The 16,600-nt window shown below is 42.6% G+C and overlaps 1 protein-coding gene across 2 annotated transcripts in view; it reads right to left on the bottom strand.

Annotated features, from left to right (window-relative positions):
• The window catches only part of LOC137373869 (RNA-binding protein Nova-1), a 298,239-nt gene that overhangs the window by 82,975 nt on the left and 198,664 nt on the right, over nt 1-16,600 (bottom strand). For both annotated transcript variants that reach the window (XM_068039374.1, XM_068039373.1), the window contains exon 3: nt 1,299-1,465. In XM_068039374.1, coding sequence (XP_067895475.1) covers nt 1,299-1,465 — 167 coding nt within the window. The remainder of the gene's footprint in view (nt 1-1,298; nt 1,466-16,600) is intronic.

The following is a 16,600-nucleotide window of genomic DNA, read 5'->3' as shown; positions in this document are numbered from 1 at the left end:
TTCATTGACTCTCCATGATGGCATAAATGAGACTGGAAATATACTATATGGAGGGCTGCAGCCACAAATTCATGTCCTTAAAACTCTGAAATTGCATAGTAATACCAATACACTTTTCTTAAAGCAACATTTTGAAATGAATCACTGGGTACTGAAACTTTAATGGTGACTAACATTCTGATTTAAGAACCAAAATTTACTTTTGTCCTTAAGCAATGAGCTTAGACAATGACTGCATTCAAAATTTCAATATATTGCGATTCTCAGTATGATGTTATTTAGATCATGTGCAGCAAAGCACAGTCATTCTACAAATCAATTTCAAAATTCTCATTCATTCGAGTGTTTTTTTTAAATAGTCCTTTGGAGATATCAGTTGATAATTTAAAAATGCACACTTAATTTCACAGAGTAACCAGTGATGTTGAAGACTGCAAATGATATCCATGCACAATCAAGACTATGAAATGAATGATACTTCAGTACAAAAAAACATTCCAGGCAAGAATCATTGTCAAAAAGAATGATTACCTCTGGACCAATATAGTACTAAATAGGAATCACAAATCTGAAAAATATCGGGTTCCAGTAGTACAGACAGCAGGAAAGTTAAGACATACTGTGGTAAAGTCATCTTGTAGAATGATGCTAAGATGAATAGTGTGCTCTGGACTTAATTGTTCCTTGAAGAGGTCATAATTTATATAGCCATCAATGCCTGGACAAGTGGATGAGAGCCACATCTAAGCAGCATTGAACTATATTTCCTCTTTTATACAAAAAATGGTTTCCCTTTTCCCCATGTTTATTCATACAAAAACATTGCAGACAATCTTCCTTTAACAATATGCTTAGTCAATACAATTCTTACACCCTGAAGCCGAGTTAAATTAAAACATTAATATAGATCAAAAATGCCCATACTAAAAACATGAGCAAAATTGTTTACCAGATGGCAATAATATCCTAGCTTTTTTTAAATTTCTAAATTAACAATCATTGCACGTGAGTAATAAGCACAGCTTTGGGATGGTGGTGGGAGTTGGCTGAGTCATAGTCATCAATTGATCACCCAGTCAAAATACGCTGTAGCCAAAATGGCTCATGAGTTAATTTACTGATAATCGCCATCTTAATTTTGCATTCTCTTTAAACTGGCCCGGAGTTTTAAAATTGCCATAGCTCTACTGGCCACATGACAAGTGGACTTGTTGCCATAACTCCTCCCTCACCACCAACTGCGCTTGCTAATTCTACTTCAAAATAGCACTCTACATTATACACTATTAGTGACTCACTTGTTTGATACGGTCCGGGTTCACTGTGGTTTGAGGCTGCAGTATGCTAACTGGTTCTGTCTTTGCTACATTCTGAGGCATTTCTCGTATCTTCTCTGCAATGAAGCTGTGAACTGCATTCAGAGCTTCTACTGTTCCCTGGATCAGGCATACACGCTCTGTTGTTCCTGCAAAGTAAATGTAAAAAAAATCAAAGTGAAAAAGAAGACCTGTAAGCCATCTAAGTGTGCTGGAGGAAATCTGTTCACTGTCATCTCTTGAGGATATATACACGCATATGTAAAAAACAACTTTATTGCATTTTTTGAAAAATAACAGAGAGAACAGAGAGTGGTTGTGGTTTATATGTATTTTCAAAAAAGCATGTAGTACCAAGTATCAAATAAGAGCTTCATGCAAGGATGATGCCAAATGGAATTGAGAGGAATGTAGCCACATGGATAGAAAGATGGTTGGAGGGCAGAAAGCAAAAGGATGTGGATAAAAGTATATTTCTGAAACATGGAAAAATGTGGTACATGATGTACCACAGGGATCTGTATTGGGGATGCTATTATTTAGCATAAATATAAATGATCTAACTGAGAGAACAATATCAAAATGAATCAATGATATAAAATTTGAAGGTATGGCAAACTGTGAAAAACTGCAGGAGAACAGAGATAAGTGGGATGGGCAGATAGGTGGCTGATGTAGCTCAATGCACAGGGATTGAAGTAATACGTTCTGTAAAATAGGGAAAGTAAATACAATTTAAATGGAAAGATTTTGAACAGAATAGAGGAGTAAAGGGATCTTGGTCTATAGAAACACAGGTCACTAGCACAAGTAGAGTAGGCCACAAATAGGGAAACACAATCACACAGTGATGGAATACAAAAGCAAAAAAGAGATAATGTTGAACTTCTACAAGATTTATGATCTTATTTAGGCTGCAGTTGCAAAACCGTGAAGAGTTTTGGGCAATCCATTATAGGAGGAAAAGATGCCGTGTAGATTTACTAGGCTGTTACCAAGGATGAGGGGGTGACAGTCATGAAGAGAGACGTCTCAAATTAGGGTTTCTAGATTCGAGAAGATTAAGCAGTGACCACTGGAGTTCTTCAAGAGTATGAATGACTCCAATAAAGCAGATAGTGATGCCTTATTTCCACTCAATTGTGAAACAGTAACAAGAGACCCAAATTTAAGCTATGATCAAAAGAATTAGAGGAGAATGTTAGAAAAAATTCTTTGCTAATTAGAATGTGGTTTTCTCTTGTCACAAATAATTGTTGATGCAAATCAACAGATCCTTTCAAAAGGGAAATAGTTATTTGAAAAAGGAGTATTTGAAAGAACCCTGGTCAAATGTTTGCAAACAGAAAAATACTGGGTGAGGTGTGAGCATTGAGGGTATGTAGGCTTCAGTGGAGAGGTTGGGGCGGGGAGAGGATGCTGGTTGAGGTCCAATAGAGGCAGTTTGTGCGTTAGGCAGTCAGGCTGACAGCTGGAACATGGAGGTCATGGTTGGTCTTGGAGCACTTGCCTCTAAATTATGGGTCAAAATAGCTGCTGGAACAACAATAGCAGTGCCCAATAAGAAGATGCTATTAAAGAACAATGACTGATAAACAGGTTGGCAGGAGCAGTGGTGAGGAGACTTGGCATTCATGTGCTTCTATGGACCGATCAGATCACACAAAAAGGATTGACAGACACAAAGTGACATTGGACAGATTCCTGATGGATCAGTTGGTAAATGCACACCCTTGTGCGGCACTGTGACAGGCAGACCAGGAAAGTCTCAAGTTCAGTCCCTATCCTGCGCTGAATTAGCTAGTCTCGGTTGGGGTAATTGTACGGGTGTTACAATTAACTTTGATGCCCTTGGACTGGGAAGGATGGGTTTGGGAGGTTGGTTGGTGTGGGGGGAGGGGTGGAACAAAACAGCAGCCAGGGTGCTTATTGCTTGTCGTGGCTGGGAAGTACACATGTGTAGATGTTAGGTGAGAACAGGATTATACAATTAATAATTTGAAATTAAATAAAATTCAACATGTAAAATATACAAATACGCTTTCACCACAGAGGAGGGAAACAGGAGCCCGGTTTGCTTTTGAGTTTGAAACCTGCCTCCAGTACGAAACAGATTAACGTTAAGATTTTCACAGGGGTGAGCACTTAATTGATATGGAGACGGGTTTCCTGCCCACTTAGAGTCAGTGGGGGCGGGAACAGAAGCGGGTCAGATGAAGCGTGGGACTCATTTAGGCACCCCATGGCAGCCATCGCTGAGGTTGCTGGTTGTCCTGAGGGAGATAGTTATGGTTTGTGCCAAAGTCTTCACTTCACCAGAGAGAAGCGGAATGTGACAGCGGAGCCGGAGGCCTTGCACTTGGGACAGGCAACCCCTTGCTTAATCGATGCCAAACCAGATCTAATGCTGAAGGACTTGAGGGAGATCCTCTTCCTGGAGGGTGGCACGTGGAGGCCACCTCATCGTGCAGCAGGTGCAATTTTCTGTTCAGCATCATCTCCTTCCACCTCTCTGTAGAGCCAGGCTATGGTGAGCACAGCAGACCACCATAATGACCGAGAACCTTGCAAGAGGGTATTGGAGGGCACCACCTGTCAGGTCCAGGCACTGGAACTGCACCTTCAGAAGCCCAATGGAGTGCTAAATGGTTGGCCTAGTGAACAGGTGGCATTGGTTGTAACGCCTCTGTGGCTGTGTCTGGGGCTCCTGCAGATGGGTGAGTAGCCATCTCTTCAAGGGATATCTCTTGTTCCCTAGGATCCATCCATGCACTTTGGGGGTTGGAGTGAAGATCTGAGGCAGCCTGGACTGGCAGAGGCTGAAGGAGTCATGGTGGCTGCCAGAAAAGTGAGTGCACACATGGAAGAAGATCTTGTTGAGGTCACAATCACCTTCCTGTTGATGGATCTCACTGGCTGGTCGATGGGAACCTGGGAAATCCAGTGATGGAGCTGAAACTCAATGACCTCTGTCCCTGCGAGGCCGTATTGGTCATTAACTGAATGTGCTGTCCAGCTCTGGCATCAGTCACCAGCGAGATGCAGCCGCTTGCAAGATGCCACTTAAGGTCTGCAGATGATCTTTGGAAGAAGCCAGAAACAAAGAAGTTCAAGGCCACAATGACTTTGACGGCCACTGGTAGGGCATGCCGACCAGTGCTGTGAGGTGCGAGGTCTTCGGTGATGAGGGCACAGATCTCTGCGACCATCTGCCTGGAGAGTCACAGTTGTCTGCAGCACTTTTTCTCAGTCATCTCCAGGTAGCTCCATCTTCAGCGGTAGATCCTGTGTTGAGGGTTTGGCCTTGATTGCCTTCCTACCCTTTTTTCTCACCCGTGCCCTCCTGATGCCCGGGTTTCTGCCTGTTGCCCCTCATCACCACTGGGCCCAAGATTTGACAGCTGGAGCCTTCCCTCTGGGCAGGTGGCCACCCAATTGTCCTTGGCAGCTCTGCCCCTGTGCCAACCCCGTTCAAAGCCTGGGTGCTGAGTCCCCACTCTCCCTACCACCTGCACAGCACCAAAGGCACCCCCTTACCAAGTGCCCAGTCCTCCTTTGCCCCGGTGACCCTCTCATGGGGCCAGGGTGATGTCTTTGGGCAGCCATGACTGGCTTCCCACTCTTTGCCCGCCTCCCTTCAGGTGGTCAGTTGCTGAAGGTGCGGGCAACCTATCCACCCCTTTAAAAATTTAAAGTTCACCCCCAACAAGCTCTTAATAATCTTTTAAACATGTTAATTGGACTCAATTGGGAGGAGAGTGGGATTATTGCCAGCACCGGGATCAGCACCTTAAAACTGACCTGTTGCCCAGCACTGGTATTTTCAGGCCCCCTCCCACCCCCACCCCTGTTCCCAACTTTGAGAGGGTGGCCCTGAAAATTCAACCCTTTGTTTCCAAAAACAGGACACCTCAGCAATATAAATAGCCATCTTGACTTGCAAAAATGCAGCCACAGCTAAATTTAACTTTCTTTTGCAGTTTATAATGAATAAACATATCATTTGAATAGGTTAAATGCTAAAAATTTTGAGATTACAACATACACACATGCAGCACACAGTTGTAAATAAAAAGGAAAATAAATGTTCATTTATTTGCAATGTGACCTCAGCACATTCATAGCAGCAATACTGTACAGCAAATTCCAGAGCATAGGTGGTTTCTTCTGGAAATGCTTAAAACATAAAAACATTTTTTCCATATTATAGTCCATTGTCCTCAGTCACTTAATTAAACTATATATCCCACTGATTCCAATAACAATTCTATACAAATCATGGGCGAATTTTGTTTTGAAGATGGGGTCCAGGGCTGGAAGGTGAGGGAGACCCCGCCTCGTCCCTCTGTCGCACCCCCATTACGATTTCATGGCGGGCAGCCAATTACCTGCAAGCTGTCGGCGACTCAGTCCCTTTAAGGGACATGCTTCCATCTCCAAGAGCTGCTGGCCAAGCAGAAGGCTGGCAGCTCTGCAGTACCAGCAGCGCCACTGGATGAAATGGTGACTGCCAGTACGCAGGAGGCCTTGCTGTACTGAAGATGCTGGAGACCCCAGGAGATCCGAGTGGGGTCGGAGTCACCGGAGCCATTCAGGTAGGCCCTGGCGATGGGGTGGGGTCTTCCCTGGGAGGGCAGAGATCACTGTCGATGGGGGGAACCGTCCGGGGCCCTGGATTGCCCCCAAAGGAGGGGCACCCCTGACCCCACTAGGAGGCCGCCAGGCTTTACCTGGCGGTGTCTCCCCATGGTGGTGGCCTTCCCCGCATCCCCCCCACCTGTCTTCTATTAAATTAAGGCGGAGGCAGTAAGAGGCCCTCAAGAGGCCATTAGTTGGCCACTTAAGGGCCCCAATTGGCTTGGGGCATGAAGCCGTCCTCTGGCTTTCCCACCCCGGACTGAGTTGGAAGGTGCAGGAAAGCCAACAGGCACTCCATCCCCCGCCTTCCGCTGCAACTGTATGGTACCAATCACCTCCGTTCCTGTGCGGCAGGGGCTCATAAAATTCAGCCCCATGTCCTTCTGACCCACATAAATAATGAAACTTAACACCACAACATAAAACTACCTCACCCAGTGGGCAACTGTTTTCTGGATTTTATTTTAAAACTGAACGCAAACTGGACCTGGTGACCAATTCACAACTTTGTTTCATCTTAACCTTGAGAAAATATTCTGGCCTTGGATTACTCTATTCACGCTGGAAGCTACAAATAATCTTATTTATCCTTCAGTTTTGTTTGCTACTACTACCAAGTGCGGCTGCTGGAATTCATTCCTCCTGCTGCCATTGGACCTTTCAATTATTCTGGCACAAAGAGAGACAGAAAAGGAGGAGAGACTGATATTTAAACATATCAGGATATTCATTAATGACTTTTATTATATACAATGGCTTAAATTGGGATACTGAGTGACTCAAACAAGCAAAGATATCTGCATCTCAACTCAAGGAATCTTCATGTTGGAAATAATTTGCATTTGAAAATTCTCCAGTCAAGTTTAAACTAAAATCAACTTTAGTGGTAGAAGGTTCTTTCCAACTAATTTCAAGCCCACCCTCTCATCATACAGCTCAATATCTGCTCCATAAACACAATTAATTACCTCTGGAACTCACTTATACAATTTGATCCAGCGGTCTTCCCTGGTAAGTAATTCCACGTGTCCATTGACCTTTAAATATAAAATATTGTTGCCTGAATTCCTTACTTATTCATAATTAATTAATTCCCATAGTATTTAACATTTTTGAGAGATAGTGGGCACAAGTTAAAATTCCTAAGTTTAGAGTAAGAAGGGGAATCAAACTTCAAAAAGATTCATAAATGTTGTCCCAAATAAATCAACATATATTGACCAAGCTACCCAACCTGCCATTTTATCAGTATTTTGGTTCATATTTTAATTCTTATACTTTTCTGATTATGGTTTTTACGGTTTTCTGATGGCAACTTTAAGAGTGACATTGATCTACTTTCAGAGACGGGGCTCAAGGGAGTCTTCAGATTGAAAACATTAATTCTCCACTAAATGATGGTATACGATATGGACTGATCAATGTAGCTAATGCAAGCATTCTTTAAAGGTCAACAGACAACATATGAAAACAAAAACTGAGATCATGTTACACTCCCTGGACTGAGCCTAGACTTAAAGGCAACATATCAGAGAATGGAGGAAAGGAAAATTCATGCAATGTTCATGTGCTCTTTCCTCTTGGAGAGGGAAATGATATATGTGGTTGAATAAATTATTCAAAATGTAGTCAACTGTCACAAAAACAAAGTTGGTCTTTTTTTTAAAACAACCCAATGTAAGTTTATACTTGTACATTATTTAAAATACCATAGAACACACGATACAAGTCAACCTTTGAAGTCTCCAAATATCGTTCAAAAAACAACAGCTGACTTATATGCAGAGTATAAAATATGATCTACAGGTGTGGGTGGTAGCCATTTCGAAATGTGAAAACAAATAACACCGGTAATTCATATTAAATCAATGTGGCATGGTTTATTGAATAAAGCAATTTTATAAAGATAACTTTCACCACAATCAAAGAGTTTTAAAACCATCAAATATATCGTCTTCGGCATCTGATGCAAAGTGTTCATCGAATTCATTCTGAGTCACTTTGGCTATGGTGTCACCATAAGGATCCCACTCTGGATCAGATGTGGCGATTTCAGTTTCATAATCATCCCTCCACAACTAATCATTTTCCTCTCTATCCACTGAATTAGATATTTCACATTTTTTGAATGATCTGATGTGCACTAGCATGAAGGTGTTTCCATTATTAATTTTTTTGAGGACTCGTGTTTAAAGGATTGTGAAAATTGGTTCATTTGAAAGATTGAGGAGATGCCTGCATTCGTTTTTTTTTAAAAAGGTTACTGGAAGGACACTTCTTTTTTGAAAAACACTTACTGGAAGAGACAATGAAGGGCTAAAGAAACATTCGGAGCCCTGCTGGCTATTGGAGTTGTTTACAGAGAAGTCACATGTCTAGGTTTATGGTTGTCAGGAGCTTTTGGCTTTCTGATTTGGGCATGGACTGTTAGAATGCTCAGTTGGTGTATATCCTGCTAAGAGAAGCTACCCAACTCATCCTTTTCCACCTGCTTTGGAAAATCTTCTGAAAATCCAGTGTGATAGCTGAACCCACTGATACAGTAACTCTCTGGAAAAGCTGGCACGACTACTCCTCGACGTCTCCTGAACAGAACTGCTCCAGAAAGAGCCTAGTGACAGCCGTCCACAAGTAGCCAGATACCAGACCAAAGGCCAACTGGAACATTCCATATCTTACCCTTTTTTGTCAAGATTTGACAATAACTTGGCCAAAGTTTTTTTTAAAAAGTTGATCTCTGCAGAGCCAGTTTTTTCATTTTTCTTTAACCGGTGTGTGTGCGTGTGTATTAGGTTATTTTAGAAGGGTTGATATTCATACTTCCATATTTCAAACTGTGTGTTAATAAGCTTTGCATCTTTACTGAATAGGTCTTGTTTTATAATTAATAAACAACAAAATTATTGATTTAAGAAACGAGGTTGCCGGATTTTTAATCTGAAGCTAATGTAGATAAAGTATTTAATTGGCTGTATCGGTAACTGGTAAAACACTTAAATATATGTTGTGACCAGTGGAGTAGTGGAACTAGAGACAGATAGTGCATTCCTTCAACCTCGGTCGTAACAGCATGAATAGCATCCCACGATTTGATGACAAAACCACGCAAACCATCACGCAGGGCAGCATGCTTATTTCCACTCTTTGTGAAGGTTTTTTTCCCGTCAATCATTCACCTATTCCATTCAGCGCGAACATGATCCTTGAATGGCTTGTTGCGGCACACATCCAAAGGTTGAACTACTGACGTTAGACTCCCTGGTACAATTGCAATGTGGTGTTATTTCTTTGTAGGCATCTCTTGATCTCATCGTTTATATGGGATCTGAACATGTTCCACACTAATAAGCTGCATTCTTTACCTAGGCCACCAGGATGCCTATTCCACACATTTTCGATCCATATCTTCACTCCATCCTCATTCATCCAGCCATTGTCATGGACATGCACAAAAACTCCTGAAGGGAACTTGGTGTTCGACATGGTTTTACATTTGAAAATCACCTTTAATTTTGTTCCGTTGGCCATGAATACCGCCGTGAATCTTGTCTTCTCATATCCTGTAGTTTTCATTAAAACTGTTTTTGAACCTTTCCATTCCACAGTTCGGTTGCTGGGCATATCGAAATTCATGGGTGTTTCATCCATGTTTCCAGTGTCGCATAATGGATACTCGTAGTTTTGCTGCTGTCTGATGAAGAATCGCTGGGAACTGGTAATTTTGGCATCGAGGTCTTTTGGTAGTTGTGAGCAATCTTGGTCTTCTGCTGCATCACTAGAGATTTTCGATCCGCAAAGCAGCTACATCAACTAGCTGCTGCTCTGAAAACTTTGCTGGACTCAGGGTTTAAATTGACCCACTTAAGTGAGCACATACGCATTGCATTTTTGGTGACAATGTAACCATTCTGACGATTTGAGGGCCCATTCTGATACATGACTCTCAAGATCAGGCCAGTAACTGGTCCCTGTTCTCATGCCACATTTGGTTTTGGGTATCTTCTTCAGGACGGATTCCTTCTTCTTCCATCTCGCACCAGTTTCTCACGAACACCGAATTCCCTCGCTGCAGCACAATTATTTGACGAGTTAGCAAATGTTACGAATTTTAGCTTGAAACTAGCTTCATACTTCATTCGTTTTGCCGGAGGACCCATTTCTCTCCGTTGTTCTCCAAGTGGGGTCTGCTGTGTGGGTGTGTGTCTTAAACTCCTGCACATCTTCACAACACAGCCCACATCGCCTGCTTGATCCCATGTGTCCAGTTATAAGGTAAGTAAAACATGCATTTGTGGGGCGAAAAATTGAGGCTGGCACTATTGAGAGTATAGCATGTTGGCTGAAAAGGGGAGTGGGGGGAGGGGCTTGACTCATACATTGAATATATGCAAAAACATGATTTTTGGTGCCGGAAAAATGGGGTCGTTTTATATGCCAAGTTGACTCATATGCCACGATCTACAATTGTGGTATTTGTATAATCACAAATCAAACAGCAGAAAGGAGCATCTAGAAAACTTCAGTACTTTATATATACATTTTAAATGTTAGCAAATGTTAGCAATGGATATGTGAAAAACAACTCATAAATTGATGACGGCTTTAACCAAATACAATGGGAATGATTAACCAAGTGAAAAAATGCTAACAATGATGGAAACAATGGATAAACTAGTTAACTTTGTTATTAGAACATTTGGCACCTAATATATTAGGAACACAGGAAACATAGGAGCAGGAGTAGGCCATTCAGCCCAGCGAGCCTGCTCTGCCATTCAATTTGATCATGGCTGATCATCTACCTCAAAGCCACTTTCCTGCGTTATCCCCCATATCCCTTGATGTCATTAGTATCCAGATATCTTTCGATTTCTGTCTTGAACATGTTCAATGATTGAGCTTCCACAGCCCTCTGGGGTAGAGAATTCCAAAATTTCACCACTCTCAAGAAATTCCTCCTCATCACAGTCTTAAATGGCCTACCCCTTATTCTGAGACGATGTTCCCTGGTTCTAGACTCACCAGCCAGGAGAAGCATCTTGTCTACATCCACCTGTCATGAATTGTAAGAATTTTATAAGTTTCAATGAGATCACCTCTCATTTTTTGAAACTCTAGAGAATACAAACCCGGTTTCCTCAATCTCTCCTCATAAGCTAATCCCACCATTCCAGGGATTAGTCTGGTGGACCTTCGTTGCACTCCCTCTATGGCAAGTATATCCTTCCTTAGATGAGGAAACCAAAACTGTACACAATACTCCAGGTGTGGTCTCACCAAGGCTCCATACAACTGCAGCAAGACTTTTTTACTCCTGCACTCAAAATCCCTTGCGATGAAAGACAACATACCATGTGCCTTCCAAATTGCTTGCTGCATCTGCTTGCTAGTTTTTAGCAACTCATGAACAAGAACACCCAGGTCCCTGTGGACATCAACACTTGCCAACCTCTCACAATTTAAGAAATACTCTGTCTTTCTGTTTATTCTATCAAAGTGGATAACTTCACACTTATTCACATTATATTCCCTCTGCCATGTTCTTGTTCATTCACTTAGACTGTCCAAATCCCCTTGAAGCCTCCTTGCATTCTCTTCATAACTTACATTCCCACCTAGTTTTGTGTCAATAGCAAATTTGGAAATCTTACATTTGGTTCCCACATCCAAATCATTTATAGAGATTGTGAACTGCTGTGGCCCCAGCACTGAGCCTTGTGGTACTCCACTGGAGACACAGTCTTAGGATAAGGGGCCAATCATTCAAGACTGAGATGAGGAGAAATTACTACACTCAAAGGGTTGTGAATCTTTGGAATTCTCTACCCCAGAGGGTTGTGGATGCTCCATCATTGAATACATTTAAGGCTGGGATAGACAGATTTTTGGTCTTGCAGGGAATCAAGGGATATGGGGAGTGGGCAGGAAAGTGGAACTGAAGCCCAAAATCAGCCATGATCGTACTGAATGGTGGAGCAGGCTCGACGGGCCATATGGTCTACTTCTGCTCCTATTTCTTGTGTTCTTGGTAACAGCCTGCCATCCTCAGAATGACATAACTAAAGCCTGTCCTGGGACCAGGCACTAAAGATGACATGGCTGCGATGGCCAGGTATCGCACCCAGGTCAACTGCTTAGAAGGCAGCTATGCTCACCACTATAACACCCATCGCTTAATAAAGATTTCAGCAGAAATGCATATCAATAACTACAATCAAGGTCACTATTTAGAAAATATGGGATGTATTTTAACACCTGAAAAACTAGTGGGGTGAGGCCAGATCAGGTGTTAAAACTTTAAGATCTGAAACCCACCTCCAACCTGCCCACTTTCAGGTTTAACGGAGGTGTAACAACGGGTGGGCAGCCAACCCGCTCACAGGAGGTGGGTTATCCATTTAAATATTTTAATGAAGTTGACAGCCTCTGATTTAACCAGCTTTGCAGGATATGAGTGTGTTTGGCTGTGTTTCCCAGACCTGGGACACCCGATAGCTGAAGGGAGGCGTGGACATCTTTGGGGAGAAAATAAGTGCCTTTACATCAAAGCTTGTGGGGCAGGAGGAGCAGGAGTGTTTCTCTCCTATCAGATACCCTTCCCATGCAAAGACACCCAGGACTGAAACCAACATTGCCTCCTACCCCCAACCCCAGGTCACAGATCAGACCTTCCAGGGATCTGAAACCCCTCCTGGAAATGGGAATCAGACCCCCACCAGAATCAGAGATCAGACCTACCTGCTCCTGAGGCCTGCTCTGGAAGCCAAGCCAAGCCAGGAAATATCGCGCTGCCACTTACGCAAACTATCTCTATTAAAATCCAAGCTTATGGACCAGAAATTAGCTAGCTCCATTTTTTGGATGCAGGGGTTGTGATTTGTGACATTCCTCTGCCCCCTCAGATCGAGGTGGTTAACACGTGAACTTTGTGTACCTCCCCACATCTGAATGATTGTAATGTTGGCCGGAGTGGCTCCAACGTAGCTTTCTACTCTTGAATGCTGCCCGTGACCACTGTGCAGAAGGCCCCAGCAGCATTGTTTGTTGACCATGTGGTACAGCCAGCCTGTTCTTCTTAAAGGCAGGCTGTGTCTTAAAGGGAAGCTGCACAAAAATATTGCTGCAATGTAATTTATTGTGAAGTGAATAGCAGGGCTCACAGTGGGATCCATAGTGATGGAGTGGCACTGGAGGAATTGAGTGCTGCAATTGGGCAAGAGGAGAGACACCATGGGTCCTTGAGGGGGCCAGGAGACCAAAGGCCACTCTCAGAAGGGAGTGGAAGCAGGTGGCCAGGAAGGTCAACTCCCAGAGTTTGTACCGAAAGACCTGCCAGGAGTGCCACAAGAAATCTAATGATGTCACATGGGTGGTCAACACCAGTGAATGCATTTTCACATAACAGCTACCCAACACAGCACCAACTCTTCATGCTGCTCAATGCACCACATCCCCATCATTCACTCAGCAGCATTCCCTGGCACTCAGGACTCACACTTAACATCCAGATATTCCACCTCACCCTCACATACCTATCGATGCTACCAGCCTCATAACCATCTCTCACTGCCTCCACAGACCTCCACCTATTCAGCTGATCAGCATGCAAATCACACAAACAGTGCTACACAACCACTGACATTCTGCCGTCTTTCTTGCAGGACAAGGGGCCACAAACTACAAAGGGGCAGAGCAGAACTGGTGGGGGACAAGGATGCCTGCATCTCCGGAGTCCTCTGCAGGCGACGGTTCTCTGCGTCGTGGGGCCCACTGCGACGAGGCCTGAGGCATCCGACAACACTGAGAAAATTGAGGATGATGCATCTTCCTGCCTTATGCCCCTTCTCAGCTCCCACCACACCCTCATCCTGCTATAGCATGATGAGCAAGCAACTGATGGTGTGACCAAGATCCTCTTGATTCCCCATCCCATTCCACTTCCCTCACACCAATGTTCCCTTTCAGAGTTTGTGCTTTCAGACTGTCTACCCAGAAAGAGGAAAGAGAGCAACAGTACAGCACAGCACTAATAAAGAGGTCCTGTCACTTGATTTGAGACTCGTAGCCACCAGCTCATATACTGGCACTACGCTTACCTTGGAGGCTAGCATAGCATTGGGATCAGCACATGACAAGTAATCCGGGCACAAAGTGGCCAGAGCCAGGCCAGGAGTAAAGGATGGTTAGTTTGCCAGCTCACTGGAAGGTGAATTGGCAGACGAGGCTTGCTGGAAAGGATTCAGAGGAGGACCTTGATGGGGCAGCATGCAGGAGAACACCGAAGTAATGCATACACTCACTGTCCAAATTTTGGATCCTTGCATCATATCGGCCTGTTGAATTGCACGACAACAGGATAGCAGCGAATTAGAGCCTTCCAGCGCAAGCAGGGGCAACCCCGCATGTGCCCATATCTTCACAGAACAGCACATGGGCTGCACAGGAAGCAGTCAGTGGTGTGGGGGCCACTGATAGAGCAACGCAAGACGATTTCTCGCCCCATATGTCTGTAAAGGCAATGAATGGAGAAAGTGTGAATTTGTGGCAATATTCCCACTCCAAACATTAAAAACTTTTTCTTTCTTAGCATATTGGTCCAAATTTTGTGGTAGTATTGATGACAAAACTGTCAGCAGTTGCTGTCATTCCTTCTCTGAAACTGACAGCAGCCTCTGGAGTCCACACGTGCACAATTAAAAGCAGAAGCCCAAAAGTTTCTGTCAGTAATTTTGCACTTCTCCAAAGGGTTCCCCCAGAATGCATTCAATTAGAAATCACTGAACTGACGAGAACTTCCACTGTTATGCTATTAGTCTCACTGTAAAAACCCTTCAAAAAGTTACACCTTGTTGAGAGAGGTGTAACTGGGTTTTCAATGGTGTACTAAGTTCATAATTACTGCTAAACAGCCTCAATGGCCCTGAATGAGTAATCTTATATTTGTTGAATGTCAAATTTCTTCATAGTAATAAAAGATTCCACATATTTTAAAAATATTTTTTGGTTTATGATATTTCAGCTTCCACCCCAATCATTTATTTCTCTCTCTAAAACGTTTAATTAAAAGTGAAAAATTCAGTGCATTTTACCTCCTAGTTTACTTCCTGTGAGAATACATTAATGTAATGGCTGCTTATCCTGTTTGATGACATCAGTGTTGCTGGATGCCTGGAGATCCTCTTGACTTGGTGCAAGATACAAAATGACATTGGGAAAGGGGAAATCCACACCACAGAGATCACGAGATCTCTGTGGGCAGCTTTCTTTGAGGTCAGCGGTGAGTTCTGTCACTTCACTGCTGACTGTAAAATCCACCACATTAAGTTTTGGAGTGAACCTAGCTTCTGCTGAAACGAGGGGAGTTATGAAGTTTGGTTAAAATCTGAAGTAGTAAAATGACTTTTTTTAAAAGTGAAAAGACAGATCATATTGTGAGTGTTTCATTTTAGTGTAGTACACTGCCCTCCATTCATCAGTACCACTGTGCCGTATAGTTTTTCACACTTCAATTTTGGAGTGCATCTCTGACCAAGTCTATGCTGGGCCTCTACAGTATTTCTTGAAACAATTTCAAGCCAGAGGACAATGCAAAATGAAACATGGCTGACAATTATCACGCTATTTTGTAAATCCCTGCTTCTCAGAAGTGAACTCAAGGTGCTATAATACCCTGAGCATCATGTAATACGACTCTGAGTTGCAGCTATATTTCTTAAGCCAACATAACCATAACAGCACTCAGTGTTCCAATAACATATAAGCGTACAGTATGACTCACATGGACATTTTAAGTGTGAATCTATTATTTTGTGAAAGATGGGACATTTTGGAACTTGAATCTCATCAGCAATAATCCGGCAGAAATACACCTGACACATGCAACAAACTCCATGCAGCTCCCCAGGATTATTGTGTTCTCGATAACTGGTATTTTTAGACTGCAACAATGAACATGCAGGTAGTTGCCTTGAATAAACCTTACTCTCTGGAAATCTAATTCTTTTCATAATATGTCATTGAACAGATTTCCTAAATTCTAACAGACTTTGTAATGAGTACTTAGCTTATTAGCATACTAAGATCTTAAAGGCAATCATACAACAGAGTTTGGGTCAGTAGAATTATACACTGTATAATATAGGGTATGCGAAAATGTTCTTTGCTCAGGAAAGTTTAAATACAAAATTTCTCTGTGCAATAGCACATATCTTGTTGGCATATAGTTAGGGATATCATGATTATAACCAGTGTGTTGAAATGTGCTGTTTGGTTTAAAAGATTTGGTTTCTGTTTCTTTTAATGAAGGAATATAATTTTTGACTGCAGTCTTATGATTTTTTTATTGAGTAGGTCAATAGCTGTATTTATTAAGTCTATACTCTATGGAATATTTTACATTAGATGTATTTGAGTAGCATTAATGCCAGAGATGTGAGGACTAGCCCATAGAAGTAATTTCCTTATTTCCACTAACATATTAACAAGAGCAATGACTGCCAAGTGCTCTCGCTGCATTTTACAAATTTGCCACAGTGCTAATTTAAAATCTAACCTGTGACTACTACTCTCCTGAAATGGTTATTTTCAGTTATAAATTACAGCTTTACTGATATCTGTGCAACCCAGGAGACCGTATAAATGTGCTG

This window comes from Heterodontus francisci, chromosome 9, assembly GCF_036365525.1.
Source record: "Heterodontus francisci isolate sHetFra1 chromosome 9, sHetFra1.hap1, whole genome shotgun sequence".
NCBI classification, from domain to species: Eukaryota; Metazoa; Chordata; class Chondrichthyes; order Heterodontiformes; family Heterodontidae; genus Heterodontus; species Heterodontus francisci.
Note: the sequence above shows the minus strand (reverse complement) of the source record. Positions and strands in the feature narration are given on the sequence as shown.